The 16,294-nt window shown below is 44.8% G+C and overlaps 1 protein-coding gene and 1 non-coding gene across 10 annotated transcripts in view; one reads left to right on the forward strand and one right to left on the reverse strand.

Moving 5' to 3' along the window:
• Pigu (phosphatidylinositol glycan anchor biosynthesis, class U) overlaps positions 1-16,294 on the reverse strand; it is a 97,407-nt gene that overhangs the window by 15,096 nt on the left and 66,017 nt on the right. For 6 of the 9 annotated variants that reach the window (XM_087652891.1, XM_087652892.1, XM_087652894.1 and 3 more), the window contains 4 exons: positions 14,850-14,947; positions 4,705-4,859; positions 2,440-2,583; positions 457-581 (listed from right to left, as the gene is read on the reverse strand). In XM_087652891.1, coding sequence (XP_087509017.1) covers positions 457-581; positions 2,440-2,583; positions 4,705-4,859; positions 14,850-14,947 — 522 coding nt within the window. The remainder of the gene's footprint in view (positions 1-456; positions 582-2,439; positions 2,584-4,704; positions 4,860-14,849; positions 14,948-16,294) is intronic. The other 3 variants (XR_015683116.1, XR_015683117.1, XR_015683118.1) reach the window with 3 other exon arrangements.
• On the forward strand, positions 9,900-10,004 carry Rnu6-524 (RNA, U6 small nuclear 524). The gene has a single exon (XR_015685043.1). It is a non-coding gene; the product is annotated as a U6 spliceosomal RNA (small nuclear RNA).

The following is a 16,294-nucleotide window of genomic DNA, read 5'->3' on the forward strand; positions in this document are numbered from 1 at the left end:
GGAATATAGGATAGACATGGTCCGGTCATCGTTACAAACACCGAAGCTGGACTGCACTGGGCAAGGCCCACAGGGCTGGGATCCAATCCTAGTCTTTCTATGCAGCAGTCACATAACCTTGACCAAGAGGCTCTATCTTTCCGTACCTCAGTCTCTCATCTGTATGAAGGAGACACTTACTCCGAAGCGGATGCAAAGACAAAATGAGCAGCAGCTGTTAGGACACAGTCACACACTCTAAGTGACACTCTAAGTGACAGTCCTGTGACTTTCCACCGCTGGTCACAGCACTAGGGGCACAGTGGCACACGCATGCCTCGGATTGCCTCCTCTTTCTAGGGACTGCTAACCCAACAGGTGCCCAGGAAATACGTATCACTTCCCTTCTCCCAGAGTGTGACCCAGCAGTGAGCTGAGCTTGAACCTGTCCGCTGTGAGGAAAGGCAGGATACTCACATCTGTAGAGATGGCTCCACACAGGGAAGAAAGCCATGTAGAGGGCCACATCGCCCACGGTTGGATAGGACTTGAAGATAGAGATGATGGCAATCTGAATGAACATGAAGAAGATGGGGTGCTCCCTGGAGCAGGGTAGGAAAGACAAACAGGCAGAGGGATTAGCCAGGGACTAGGCCCACTCTAGAGTCCCCTGATCCTACCACACGAACCAAAAGTACTCCCTAGGGATACTTCAGGCAGAGGCTGCCTTACTACTCACAAGGCATGGATGGGCCAGGCCCCAATAGCAGGGCAGAAAACTGCAGATATCAAATGCCCAGAGGTGGCAAAGAAGACCAGACAAACACCAGTAAAACAGTTTACAGGGACACTGCCCATCAGTAGCTTCCTCCTATCTGTACTAGCTTTGGGCTGCCCCCCCCCCCCCCAAACAAAGCAAGAAAGCATATTAAGTTAGAATTCCTTATCTAGGTGGTGGTGGTACACACCTTTAATCCCAGGACTTAGGAGGCAGAGGCAGGCAGAGTGAGTTCCAGGGCAGTCAAGGGTACACAGAGAAACCATGTCTTGGGAAAAAAAAACAATTAGCATTCCTTATTAGTAGCCTAAATGACTGCTTGTCAAGAGAAATCAGCAAAGGTCATTGTCAACAGGTCCCAAGACAGGAAAAGCCTGTTGGCTCATGGCTTGCTTACTGGCAATACAGTCAGAGAAATAAGAACACTGAGAGTTACACTCAGTGCTTTTAGCTCTTCAGGGGCCAGAATTTCTTTTTTTGATATGGGGTCTCATGTAGCACCGGCTGGCCTCCAACTTACTACCATAGATGAGTCTAGCCTTGAACTCATGGTCCTCTTGCCTCTACTTCGTAGGTTCTGGGATTATAGACAGCTACCGTGTCTGTCTCCAAAATGGAATTTTGCAGACCTTCAACTAGTAACAGCTAAAACTGGCTTAAACTAATAAATTGCCTGGCTCCTCTCTCCTGAGCCCTTGGTCTATGCTGAGTTCTGAGCAAAGTTTCTCCTGTGTCATCTCACAGGATCTTCACAGCACCATGGCCAGCCCTCTAGACAGACATTCTTGTCCCCTGTCCTTCCCAGAGAAGTGAAGTCAGCGCCGGAGCTGTCTGTCTACAGAGCTCCTAATCCTCTATGCCCCTCTCCTGTCATGTCTCCCGCAAAGGTGAGGAGAGCATGGGGGGCACAGTTCATCCCACAGTGGCCCTCTGAGAGCAGACCAAGAGCTACATGGAAGTGAGTAGGACAGAGGGCTGACTTCTGCACAAGAGCTAGATGCCTGCTTATGAAGGTCTTTGTCAGCTGCTCTGAAGCCAGAGTAATGGAACCACTTCTGGAACCACTGCAGTGTTCTCCTTAGGAGCTTGGCATGGCCCGGAAGGATGAATACAGATTCCGGAGTCAGACAAACTATGCCTGAATTCCAGCTCCACTGCTCGCAAACTGTGTAACTCTCAGAGCAAGTCCTGGACTATAAAATGGAATGATGGCCTCCAAGGTCCTGAGTTTGTTGTCAACCTATTTCACAGAGCTACAAAGGTATATGACAGCTGGCTTGTAGAAATGAACTACACAGTCAGCCCCATTTCAAGAAAATTGACCAGAAGATTAAAAAAGGGTTGTGCATGCCCAGCCTTCCAAATAACCTAACTAGATAGAGTCCCTTGGGATAAATCACAACTGTTGATCAAGAACATACAACCAGACCCACTTTAAAGCCATCCTCAGGGTAACCTCTGCTCTTGCCCGAAATGGTGACGGAAATGAGTAGTAATGTGGCCTCAGGCAAATTCAGGGGAGCCCAGTGCCCCAGAGCATTCTCCTTGCAGCTTGCACTTGGGTGTGACCTGATCAGCGAAGACAGAAGCCTGATGGCGCGCGCTTCTGCCTCAGGTACCCCCAAGGTGCCACCGGCCACGGTGGGGACAGTGAACAAATAGGCAACAGGCTTCACACTTACTTTAACTTGATGGCTAAGGGAACTGTGTAGAAGAAGACGTTGATCTGAAACACGCAGACAAAAAAGAGGCTGAAGTGCTCAAACATCTCTGCAAAGAAGTACCAGAAAAGACCGATGTTTGGAGTGAGATCTGGAACAGAAAGTCTGAAATTAAGAAAACACAGGGAGAGAAAAGAGCAGAGTTACAAATGGTTGGCTTTGCCCTGCTTTTTCCTAAAGGCTTAGGGCCAGTACTAGGTGACCAAGGATGGCACCATCCCTTTAAGTCATAAAGAGATCTCTAGATAACCCCAGATGGATAATTTACAAAATGTAGGACTGAAGATCCAGAGAGTAGAAGCTATGATATATACCAGCTAAGGACTGGGATACAGCTCAGTTGTTGAGTGCTTGCCTAGAATGTACAATTCCCTGGGTTCGCATTCCAGAACTACATTAAGCCCAAATGTAAAAGCAGGAGGATCAAAAGCTTAAAGTCACCCTTGGTATATACTGAATGCAAGGTTAGAATGGGCCACATAAGGGAAAACCAAGCAAACAAAACCCAGCTAAAAGAATCTGAAATGAGAAAGGGATCCAGCCTAGCAACAAAGAGAACAGCCCCTCTTTCCCACACTAGGCAGTTTACAATCAGGAGCTACCCAGTATTGCAAGAGGAAGGAGACTTAAATAAACAAAGTCTATTTTGGGCATCTGAAAGACCTGCCCAGAGTAGCGAGCTCTGTAAGCTTGCTCCTCCCAATTCCGTTCCACATCCCCAGAATAAGAGTCAGAAAACTGCGTGCCTGAGCCTGCGGCCGAGTTCTCCGAGGGCTTCAGGAGCTGTCAGCAGGTTGTGCAAAATCCCCAAGGCCACAAAACTCATTTGAAAATTTTAAGTTTATCTGGAAGACTTTTATCTGTTTAAATCATAAAAGAATTGGCTACAATTCTCTGGCTCTTCCAAAAGTCTATGCTACTTAAATGTGTACACACATACACACACACACACACACACACACACACACACACACACACACACGCAAACATTTGTGGGTCTCTTTTTTCCAATGCTGGGGATGGAATTCAGGACTTCTAGGATACTAAAGGCATTCTACCACTGGGCTACATCCTGAACTCTCTAAGCATGCAAGTGTGTGTGTGTGTGTGTGTGTGTGTGTGTGTGTGTGTGTGTGTTTCAAAGAAAGAAGGCAGCAAGGGGCACTAGGCTGGGCAGTGACAAGAGTACTGTCTGCTGCCTCTACCATATTTTATACACACACACATACACACACACACACACACACACACACACACACACACACACACACACACAGATCCCTGTTTATAGTTTTATTATTTTTATTTTATTGGGTTTGTTTGTTAGTTTCATTTTTGTTTCTTTGGTTGTGTGTATGTGTGTGTGTGTGTGTGTGTGTGTGTGTGTGTGTGTGTGTGTGTGTGTGTGTGTGTTTGAGACAGGTTTTGAGTGACCTGAAACTCACTATGTAGACCAGGTTGGACTTGAACTCATAGATGCTGCCTTCACTTCCAAAGCGCTGGGATTGGAGGCATACACTACCATGCTCAGCTTTAATTCATACTTTTAAAAAGGCAATGAATGAGGAAAAGGACAAGAGAGACACAGTGTTCCCTAACCCAGATAGGCAGACAGGTAATAGGTAGGGATGTGTGTGAAAAGTGGGTGGGGAGGAGCATTGAAACAAGGTCCACGCAATACTGCCCAGGCTGCAAATGAATTTAATATATAGCCAACAATGTTTTTGACCCCGATCCTCCTGCCTTCAGCTCCCACCTGCTAGGATTACAGGTACATGCCACCATGCTTGCCTAGTTTAAGTCTATGTCTTATAACAATGACATTCCTTTTCTGAGTAACAAGAAAAAGAATAGAATTTTTGGCTCAGTAGAAAGCCAGAAAAAACTATTACAGATAGTTATTACAGATGACTATCCAAGGCAAAACACAAAAAACACAGTTATTACGCTTTGAATCTACACAGGGAAACAGCCCAGAGTCCTAGACAAGAGTTCTCCCACCCGAGAGTCCATCCCCACTGTGATATGTATATGTTACCTACTGCGCTCTCACACCTACTTAATCAGAACCCCGGGACAGGCCAGCAGTCTGGATGCTAGAAGCTCTCTTTAAAGCATGAGAACCCTTGTTGTAAACACTGCCTGCAGAGTTCTCTCCTCTGATTCCACCATGAGCTATGAAAATAAAACCAGCTTCCAACAATTTCTGCAGCGGGCTGTACTCACATGAAACCGTAGACTGCAGGGATGAAATCCCAGGAGCTGAGAAGGAAGAAGGAGAGGCAAACTATTACCACTAGGCTTCCTGTGTACATCATGGCATACTCCCAAGAGAAGATCCAGAAGGCTTTGCTCTTCACTTTAACAGGGATGTACTGCCGCTAGGAGAGAGGCCAGAGCAGGACATTTAGGGACACCAAGGACAAAACAACAGCTTTCAGCTTATAAATGAAGATCCCTCCGATAAATCAAAGCCTTGACACATAGCTTTCTAATTTTTCTGTTTCCTTTCTGTTTTGTTTTTGCGAAACAGGGTTTCCTGTGTAACTCTAGCAATCTTGGAACTCTCTTTGTAGGACAGGCTGGCCTTGAACTCAGAGACCTTCCTGCCTCAGCCTCCTGAGTCCTTGGATTAAAGGTTTCACCACTGCGGCCTAGCAATGATTCTTTTCTTAAACCAGAAAAAAAAATACATAAGTGTTTTGAAAAAGGTATTAAGAATACATCCTGGGGGCTGGAGAGATGGCTCAGCAGTTAAGTGCACTGACTCCTCTCCCAGAGGTCCTGAGTTCAAATCCCAGCAACCACATGGTGGCTCACAACCATCTATAATGAGATCTGATGCCCTCTTCTAGTGTGTCTGAAGACAGCTACAGTGTCATATAATAAATGAATCTTTTTAGACTTTGTCAAAAAAAAATGAATCTTTAAGAAAAGAAAGAAAGGGGGTTGAGGATTTAGCTCATTGGTAGAGTGCTTGCCTAGCAAGCGCAAGGCCCTGAGTTCGGTCCTCAGCTCCAGGGGAAAAAAAAAAAAAAAAAAAAAGAAAGAAAGAACGAACACATCCTGGGCTGGGCAGTTGTGGTGTATACACTTTTAATCCCAGCATTCAGGAAGCAGAGCCAAGTGGATTTCTGTGTTTGAGGCCAGCCTGGTCTACTAGTTCTAGGACAACCAGGAACTCAACAAACAAACAAACAAACAAACAAACAAATGCATCCTCTGCCTCAGACGCATCCTGGACACGTGCACAGAACACCACTGAGAAGATGCTGCTCCAGGAGGGAAGCTCTGAGCAATGGGACAGTCGCACACCAGTGATGACACGCAAACCACACGTACATGTGTCAACATAGCTAAATCTCAAACATGTAAGGGTAGAGCAGGAAACTACCAAACGGTCAATAGAATGAAAATACTTACGCTTCTTTGAGATTACATGCAACAATATTATGTGTTACTTATATATGTGGAAATTTAAGTTTAAAAGTTTTATGAAACGTATTAGGATCTACACAGCCCAGCAAGATGACTTGATGGCTAAAGCACTTACCACCAAGCCTGGCTCAAGCCTAGTCCCTGAGAGCCACATGGTGGAACAAAGAACTTGGTCCTGCAAGTTTCCCACTGACCTCCTCACATGCACTGTGGCATCTGTGTGCCATCACCACAAAAAACAAATTTTCAAATGAAATTTTTAAAAAAATGAAAGAAAGTGAGCCGCTGTGCACACCTTCATCCCAGCACTCAGGAGGCAGAGGCAGGAGGGTCTCTGTGAGTCCAAGGCCAGGCTGATCTACAGAGTGAGTTCCAGAGAAACCCCATCTCAAAAACAGGATGGATAGATAAGTAAAAAGAAAAAAACAGGACTTTATAAATTACATCCTGTTTATTTTGTATGTGCGGCTGTTTATTTTGTATGTGCGGCGGTGGACTGGACACATGCCAGGGTGCGCGTGCCTGTGGAAGTCAGAGGACAACTAGAGTTAGTTCTGGCTTGTCACTATGTGGGCCCAGAGAGCAAAAATGGGTTCCTGGAATGATGTCACACGACCTTAATCCCAATACTCAGGAGGCAGAGGCAGGCAGAGTCTGTGAGTTTAAGGCCAGCCTTATCTACATATTAAGTTCCAGACCAGCCAGAGTTACATGAGACTTATCTCCATCTGAGCTTATCTGAGCTTACCTCTGACCAGCTCTACTCTGCCCACACGTATCTTTCTTCCCTACAATGTGCTGTCACTAAGCCTCCTGTCACTATCTGAATTAATGAAAAATACAAATAAAAACTCAATTCCTTAGTTCCAGTTCTGGCTGTCCTAGAACTCTGTAGACCAGGCTGGCCTCAAACTCACTGCCTGCTTCTGCTCCCAAATGCTGCCATTAGAGATGTCCAGCACCACTGCCTGGCCTCACTAGCATTTTGCAAGTGTTCAATAGCCAGATGTGGCTTATGACTATTGTACTTTGGGACTGTTGCATTTTGTGATTACCGTGTACTGTGTGGCTACTGTATCTGTGTGCATGTGACTATTTACTGTACTGACCAGGTAAGTACAGAACATTTTCCATCATCACAAGAAGATCCGTCAGGAGCTAAGGAGATGGTTCAGGGGATAAGAGCATTGGCTGTTCTTCCAAGGGATCTGGGTTTGATTTCCAGAACCTGCATGGTGACTGCTGTTTAGAACTCTAGTTCCAGAGGGTCTGATACCCTTTTATGGCCTCCATGAGTAAGTTTCTGTTTGGACCTTGTTCTTGGTGACTTATTTTCCGCCTCCACCTTCCAAGAGGGAGGGTTATGGTCAGTTGCTCCTGTGTCTACTTTAAGAAACTCCATCCTTTTCAAAAAATATTATTTAAGATTCTTGTTAAGATTTATTCTTATTTTACATGCATGGTGGCTTGCCTCCATGTGTATCCCGGCACCACATGCCTGCAGTGCTCATGACGTAGTGCTGGGTACTTCCTTGCTTGTGTATGTGTAAGACACAGGTGGACATTAGAGGACAACTATCAGGAGTTGGTTCTCTCCGCCCACCTGGGGGGCACCCAAGTACCAATTTAGGCATCGGGCTTCTCCTTTACCTGCTGAGCCATCTTCATGGCCCTTGTATTGTTTGTTTTCTGAGACAAGGTCTCATGTAACCCAGGTTGGCCTCAAACTCACTGTGCAGCCAAGAATGACCAGGAGCTTCAGCTCCTCTTGCCCCACCTCCCTAGTCATGCGACTCCATCAGACCAGATTGCACTGTGGGGCATTGGGAATGAAACCCAGGCCAAGTACTCTACCAACTGTGCTCCGCTCTCAGTCCCATAGCCCCAGTCATTTTATACTATGGAGTCCATCTTCGGTCAGTGGGAGACTCTGTCAGATTGGATCTTGAGTCCTTTTGGGATGACTTCAGTAGTGCCTGGTGGCTTGTTATCTGGTTATCTTGTTCTTCTATGACCACCCTGTACTGGAATCACCATTTCTCTAAGAAACATTTCTTTTAGTGGGTACATAGTATCTCTAGATCACGGCATCAGCACTCAGGATGTTCACTGGATCAGGCATTGATTCTATACCTTTTAGTGAGCACTTGATACATAGACACAAACAAAAACAAGTATCAAATACCTGCAGGCAGCACAGGTAACAAGCATGACAGAGATGAGGCATGGGGACTAGGGTAAGGGAAGAGGGGACGCTCTATGTGAAGAAGACGGAGCTTGGAATTCTTCAAAAGAAGCCAGGAAGTCTGGTGGGATAGTTTATATCAGTAAAAGGATTGCTGTGCAAAAACAAGGACCTGAGTTTAATTCCTAAAGCTTATGCCAATCACTACTGGCTGTGGTGGTGCGTGCTTGTAAGTCCAGCACTGGGGAGGTGGACACGGGGATTTCATGGGTTCACTGGCTAAACAGGCTAGCCTATTTTCTGAGTTCTAAGCCAGTGACAGACCCTGTCTCAAAACAAAAACAAACAAAATAAATGGGACCCTATTTGAAGGTTCATGGATACGTATACCCAATATCCCAGGAGGCATACTGTTACTAAACTATGTAAACATTTAGGGACAATGATTCTCAAATTATTTGTTGAGGGCTTCTTGTGATAGAATCCAAACCTTGTTACAGAAGAGAGAGGTTTTTTTGGGGGGCTAGACACTGACCCTAGAGCCTTGTATATGCTAGGCTAGTGTCCCATCACTTATTTAACTAAAGTCCCCCTTCTCAATGCTCTAAAGCATTTCCATAGAAACCATTTTCTTTCAAGATATGAAAAGGGGGAAAAGCCAGTTATTAGACTCAAGCTGCCAAATTGGGCAATTATGGGTTCAAGTGAGATACCCTGCACCAATATATATGGTGGAGAATGAACAATGAAATCAGCCAACATCATCCCCTGGCGTCTACAGGCAGATACATACATGTTCATGTGCATCTGCACACACACTTGCCTCACACACATGTAAACATGAACATATCTTCATGAAGGTTGTGTTTTTAAAAATTCATCTGAAATTCACACTTTCCGTTACTTGAGTGTATATATGTGTGCCTTTGTGACTGTACACATATATGTGCACACAGGTGTTGTTGCCCCTTAGGTACTGCTCACCCTTCCTTCTTTTGTAGAGACAGGGTCTCTCCCTAGCCTGGAATATAACAAAGGGCTAGAGTAGCTAACTAGTGAGGCAGAGAGACGAGAAGTTCATGGTTTCCTCAGAACTGTGAATTATAAACACATGATCAAGATTTGCCCTGTATTCTGCCTGTTTATAACAAGGATAAAGCTAAGCTAACACATCTGCCACCTCAGCCCTGGAGCCACCCTGGAAGCAAAACTAACAGAAAATGTTGGGGAAATGGAGCAGGACATAGAAATTCTGAATAAGGGCTGCTCCTGAAGAAGGCCAGGGAAAGACGCAATGCAAATTGTCAAGGAAAACATGATAGAACTGACTCCCTTGTGAGGTGTTATGAATGACCTCAGACACAGAAAAGTACGGAAATCATAGGTTATAAGTTCTTCTATTCAAAGACAAGAGGTCAGGTTGTATTAACAAAAAGAATTAAAAGAGTGCCTACAAAAGAGCTGGTGTCTGTTGTTGTCACTGACAGAGAACTGGGCCTCAAAGCACTCATGGGGGTCAAGGCTTTAAGAATTCCAAGTGGAGCTGGAGAAATGGCTCACTGACTGCTCTTCCAGAGGTCCTGAGTTCAAGTCCCAGCAACCACATGGTGGCTCACAAGCCACCTGTAATGGGATCTGATGCCCTCTTCTGGTGTGTCTACACCAGTGTACACACCAGAGCTACAGTGTACTCATATATATATATATATATATATATATATATATATATATATATATATATATATATATATATTGAATAAATCATTTTTAAAAAATATCAGAAAGAATTCCGAGCAAAATGCTCACTTGGGCAGCACATATATTAAACTGGAAGGATATAGACAAGGTGAGTGTGGCCCCTACACAGGATGACATACAAATTCATGAAGTGTTTCATATTTTTTAAGTCTCTGAAGTCCAAAAGGGCATGTGGGAAGTCTTTTTCTAATGACTTGTTTATTTTTATTTCCTGTGCTCTGGTGTTTGGCTGGCATGTATGTCTGTGTGAGGGTGTTGGATCAGACAGTTGCAAGCTGCCATGTGGGTGTTGGGAAGGGAGCATGGGTCCTCTGAAAGAATAGCCAGGGCTCCTAACCATTGAGCCATCTCTCCAGCCCCTAGGAGATTTCAACAGGGGGTGGGGGTGGGGGGGGCAGACAATGAACACTCCAAGCAAAATGGAGGAGGGAAGAAAAACCTTCCTGGACTGTTCCAGGAGCTCCTTTAGCCTGACTCCTAGTCTCCCTCATCAACCTCACAGCCTCAGGCCTTTTCTCCCCTCCCCCACTTCTTTATATTTGTTTTGTTTTGATTGCTATGTTCCCCATGCTAGCCTGGACCCCTTTATGTAATTAGGCTGGTCCCAAACTTATGCCAATCCCCCTGCTTCAGTCACCTGAGTGTTGGAGTTACAAACATGTATCACTATGAGGAGCTCCACTCAGCTTTTCAGTCTTGTGCACTAAGCTTGTTTTTCACTGTGGATTCCAGTGCCGGGCATATCAGGACTCTCTGTTTTATTCTGCGTGCTATCAGATCATACACTGTAAGCGTCTCTCTAATTTGGAAACTAGGCTCCAAGCCAAGGTCAAAGGAAGAGCAGAGTTGGGGGAGGGGACCAGATGGGCTCAAACTATCATTTTCATGAGTGACTCACCAGGGAGCCAGATGCAGCATCCCTGCTTCTGACCCTGTGTCTCCTGAGAGAACAGAAAAACAGGCTCTGCCTCTGGCTCTGATGAGACACTAGCTTAGCCACTATCTACATTTTGCAGTCTCTAGAAACTACCAGCAAAATGAAGGCAGATTTATGTTGTCAAAAGAGGAAGTACACTCACTTTAGAGTTCCTTTGATTCTAGAAGAGAAGTCCTTTTCTTCACCTCCCCTCCTCCATTGCTCCTCATATTTAGAAGCTGCTAACTGTGTCTTTCCATGACCACATTGTTGCCAGGTGCATACCAAGTAACTGCACTGCCAAGTTCCCACCACACTGCATTCAAGTGCACAGCATGCATCAACTGCTTCAATAGGTGCTCTTATCACATTTTACATTTTAATTTATTATTACTGTTTCTACTGTGTGTGTATTTGTATATGTGTCTGTTTATGTGCGTGACACATAATCATGAAGCTCGTGCCGTGGTGTGAGTGTGGGAGTCAGAGGACTTTGGCAAGTGAGGTATCTTCTTCCATTGTGGGGTCAGAGGGTCTGACTCAGGTTGTCAGACTTGTGCAGCAACTGCTTTATGCGTTGACCCATCTTACTGGCCCATTATCCTAGTTTATGATTGAGGAAACTAAAGACAAAAGCTAAACCAAGGGTGTCCAAACCAAGATGCCAGAAACTGTCTCCTAGTCCCTCTTGTCTTGTTCTGAGAAATTTCAAGTATGGAAAAAAAGGTTGAGATGATAGAATCATCAAACACTCATCACCTATTATCTATATAGTATCTATTATCTATCATCTATTTAATTTTATTTTTATTCTATACCTAATTTAAAATGTAAGCCCCGCTGTATTCAGGCTCCATTACATGTGTTTATAATATCTGTATGTATGTATTTGTACATACATGTGCTGCACCTGTAGAAGTCAGAGGACAACTGTAGGAATGGTTCTCTTTCTCCATTAGGACTCTGGGGTATAACTCTGGTCATTAGACTTGGAGGTAGCACCTTTACCAGATGAGCCATCTTGCTAGTCTCAGGTCAGATTTCCTAAAGGATATGCATATAATGATGAGGGAAAATCCAGCTGTGGTGGCACACATGTGTAGTCCCAGCATGTGGGAGGCTGAAGCAAAAGGGGGAAGGAAAGGAGGAAGAAAGGAAGGAAGAAGGGAAGAGGGAAATAGACTGGCTAGGGAGTTAGCTTAGTGAGTAAAGTGCTTGTTGTTTTAGGATCCCCCAGCATCCCTAAAATGTCTAGCATGGATATTTGTAATCACAGCTCTGAGGAGGGAGAGATGGGTGGCTCTTGGGGGCTTGCTAGCCAGCCAGTCTAGCTCAATCAGTGAGCGTCACTGAAGTTCAGTGAAAGAGTGAAAGGCACTCTAAAAAATTAAGTGGAGACGTACCATATGGTGGTATACACCTTTAATCCTAGCACTAGAGAGGCAAAGGCAAACAAATTTCTTGAATTTGAGGCCAGCCTGGTCTACATAGTGACCCAGAATACCACACAGTAGGACTCTGTCTCAAAAAAAAAAAAATGTGGAGAGCACTAGAGAATACCTCATTTGGACTTCTGGCCGACACACACCACACACAGACACACACACACACAGACACACACACACACACACACACACATACACACACACGACAAATACCTATTGTTATATGAAAAGTGCTTGGATTCAACAAAAACAAAACAAACAAAATAATTTCACCACATAATGATCCATCTATTAAACTGGCAACTATAAATCTAACTTGAAAAGCCAGTGCTGGTAGCCAGGGAAGCAGTTCACTCTCTGTGGGCACTGCTGGTGACACCAGAGTCTGGCTCAAGCTTTCTGTTCTGATGAACAATCTGGATTTGCATATAATAACTATAAAACTTTTCACAGACTTAGATCCAATTAGAAAATAAGGAAACGCTTTTCATTGGCTAGGAAGAAAGCTCAGAAAGCAGAGAGCACTTATATCTCTGTGAAAGCACGAGGGCTCAAGTTCAAATCCCACACTCACACAAAAGCCAGGCATGGCTGCAAACACCAGGCAACCCTCGTATACTGGGGGCTTTGTGTCTACCAGCCTAACTCCAACTTCAGTGGAGGGGAACAAGGGCGAGAACACTAGAACAGGATAGATATCTCCTTTGGCCTCTGGACGTTCACATGGATGCACACAAACTAACCATGACACATGTATGTGCATGTATATACAAAAAAGATTCGTAAAGGGACAGAAGGAAGGTACACAGGAAAAAAGGGGAGGAAGGAAGCAAGCAAAAGGGAGGAAAGAAGGGGGGAGGGAGGGAGGTGGGGGAAGCCAAGGAAGGGAGGAAGGAAGGAGGGAGGGAAGGAGGAAAGGAAGAAAGGAAGGGGAAAAAAAGCAAAGGACTTGATGATACCCGGTGCTCTTCTTCCCGACTCTACCATGGGGGAAAAAAAAAAGCAAAAAGAAAGGAAGGAAGGAAGAGAGGGAAGGAGGATTGATTTACTTCAAGCTCAGACTGGTAATACAAGCTTGCAATCCCAGTTACTGAGAATGCCTGCCTTACAACTGAGTACAAAGACAGTTTGGGCTTTAGTAGACTTATTAGACAGTATTTGTTTAGTAGATAGTATTTTAATTTAAAAAAAAAAAAGGGCTGAGGCTTAGTGACTAGCATGAGTGTGGCCCTACAGTCAATTCTCAGTACAAAAAGAAGAAAAGGAAAACAAATTTCTACTACATATATATCACTAATAAAGAAGAACAAATTAATCGTTTACCACTGTGTACATCAATATGATTCTGTATCACCAATAAGTTATAATGGTAAGACAAGGCCTGTTTTAATGAGTGAGCTGTACAGTCTAACTTGGCCTGTAAACCACTCTCCTGGACTTGAATCCCGATGCTGGGACTACTCACTTTCAGCAAACATCTCTCTTGTAAGGACGGGCTGGGATCCATTTGGATCCGGCATGGAGCTCCCAGCTCTTGCCTTGTGCTCTTGTGTATGGGTAGGGAAGCAGTTAGGTAGCAAACCCAGGGCCTCATGAAAGCTGACCACTGTGCTCTACTGCCAGGCTACACCCCAGGGGTGTACATTCCTCATGAGCTGGGAAGAGAGATGGTTGAAAGCACACTCCTGAGTCGGGCTGCCTGAGCACAGAGCTCAGTGTTGTCATTCGATGGCCTAGGTGAGTGACTGAACCGCCCAAAATCCCTGTGTTAATTCACGTGTCTAAGTGAAATCTATTTCCTCACCACATGGCTAAAAATATAACCTACCCCATGACGTGTTTAAGATTAAGGTGAGATGATGTCTGAAAGGGCTTAGCATAAGTGCTTCACATGCGGGGTATTCTCCTCAAGCGTCAGCCCTCGGTATCCTTTGATTACCGTGCTCTGTAGTGGCCACTTACTGTGTTCTTGTCATTGCAAAGAGGCCTGGGTTCCACAGTAGTGCAGAGGTCAGCCAGGGGTAAGGGTGTAAGGCCGGTTAGTGTGTTGCATTTTTAAAAAAGGATAATACCCACCATTGCTTTCATTAGTGTGGTGTTAACTGCTTGTTGAAGCAGACACAGTTTAAAATCCCCCATTTTGTTTAATCGCTGTAAGTCCCTCACAAGGCAAGTGCTCTTGGTAAGAATAAAAACTTTAAATGAACTCAAAGAGGTCTATGGATATTAGGTGAAACACAATACAGTGTTTAGTGGATCCCCACCACAAACATCTCAGTGAACTGTCCCTGCACACTTGCAATGACAGACACAGTTAGACTTGGTGGCTCTGAAGTCGCCTTTGCTTCATATTAGTCTTTGTCTTTTCAGGTAGAAGTAGGATGCCTTCAGTTCAAGGCCCAATTCCAGAAACATTTTAAACAATGTTTTGTTTTGTTTCTGTGATATTAGGGGTTGGACCAGAGCCTCGTGTGCTGTGCAAGCACCCAAGCACTGAGGTTCATCCCTTGCTCCGATGCTGTCATTGGCCTAAGTCCTTCCTGCCACTGCTCACCCCCACCCCAACCCCCAGGAAGGGACCAGGCCATATAGTGAGTATCACTGGGCAGTGGCACCAGCAAGTGCTTACCTGGAGGAGATAGAGAAGTCCTGGGGCAAACAAGGTGATTGGGTACAGAGACTGGTATGTTGCTAAGGCAAGAAAAATAGCACTGAGGAAAACGCTGCCTGTGAAAAGAAACAAAGGTGTGGAATAACCCAGCCTCATCAATCAGGACTTCAGTCACCACGTCCACATCACCACGAAACTCCTAAATGCTCAGTCACCCGCCAAGTGCTTCCCGTCATGCAGGATGCTCTGCAAACTCAGGCAGAAGGGAACTACGTGGCTCAGTTCCCACGAAAGGAAACCATGGAAGTCAAAACCACTGCCTTCACCAGCCTGTGATGCCACGGACATGCTTCTTAAGAATTTTTCAGAGCCGAAAAGTTTTAATAAAACCTCGGTCCAAAGATTTACAAACAGATAACATCTATCAAGCTCCGTGTCTGATGCACCAAGTTACTGGACCTGTGATTACTGCTCACGATGTTCGGGGGTAGAAACCAAGCCCTCTGTGTCTCACCATAGCTCACACTCTGTAACACAGCTACCTTGAAGCTGCGTGCTTCTTTTTTTTTTTCTAAATGAAGACACATTATTGGTTTATTTTTTGGTTTCGCTCTGTAGCCTAAGCTGGCGCCAAACTTGCAGCAGTTCTTCTGTGTAAGTTCTCCATCACATCGAGCTAAGAGTAAAATTTTTATTAATAATGAGTCTATTCTCTACACAACATGCACTGCTATGTAATCACTATGCATGTACTAAAAGAACCTACGATGATGTGAAAAGATACTGAGAAACCGTGTTAGATGAAATCTGAAGAGATAACGCTTACACCGTCAGGATCCGCTTGCTGGTTTTCTTTTTAAAACTTTCAAAAAATGTACCTTTAAACTAAGACTAGGGGTTTCAATACAGGCTTTGAAGTGACCTAGAAATCGGTCGAATAGAATGGTTCAAAGTGCACGTCCCTTGATGGTTACAGTGGATAAAACAGCACTCATTGTTCCTCTGTTGGGTATGGGATCAACTCTTTACTAAAAATAACAGAAATTTTCACAGTGGTGTTTCACAAGAAGAGACCCCTCCCTCACTCTACTCAATCCAAGGAACTTTACACCTTTCCCAGGGACACGGACAGAGATGATCAGTGAGCTCTTTCACCACTAAACTATGTCTACTGACTTGAGCAAGTGCTTTCCTGTGTCACCCTCAAGCAGTCTACAGACCTTAAACATGTCAGAGTCACCACCGGAGGGGAAAACGCTGGAGCGCGTGCGATGGAGTCAGAGGAGGATTATGACAGGAAGAGAAAAGAGCTTAAGGAGGGTGGGAAACGCGGTAATGGAGTGCATGTGGTTTTAAAATGACACTAACTGGGGGAGACAGAGGATGTGGGGATAGGATATGGGGAAATGGAATGAAAGAGAGTAAAGTATAATGTCACGTATGTATGAAAGGCCATGAGGAAA

The sequence above is a fragment of the Rattus norvegicus genome, chromosome 3 (assembly GCF_021556685.1).
Source record: "Rattus norvegicus strain SHRSP/BbbUtx chromosome 3, alternate assembly SHRSP_T2T, whole genome shotgun sequence".
In the NCBI taxonomy this organism is placed as follows: domain Eukaryota; kingdom Metazoa; phylum Chordata; class Mammalia; order Rodentia; family Muridae; genus Rattus; species Rattus norvegicus.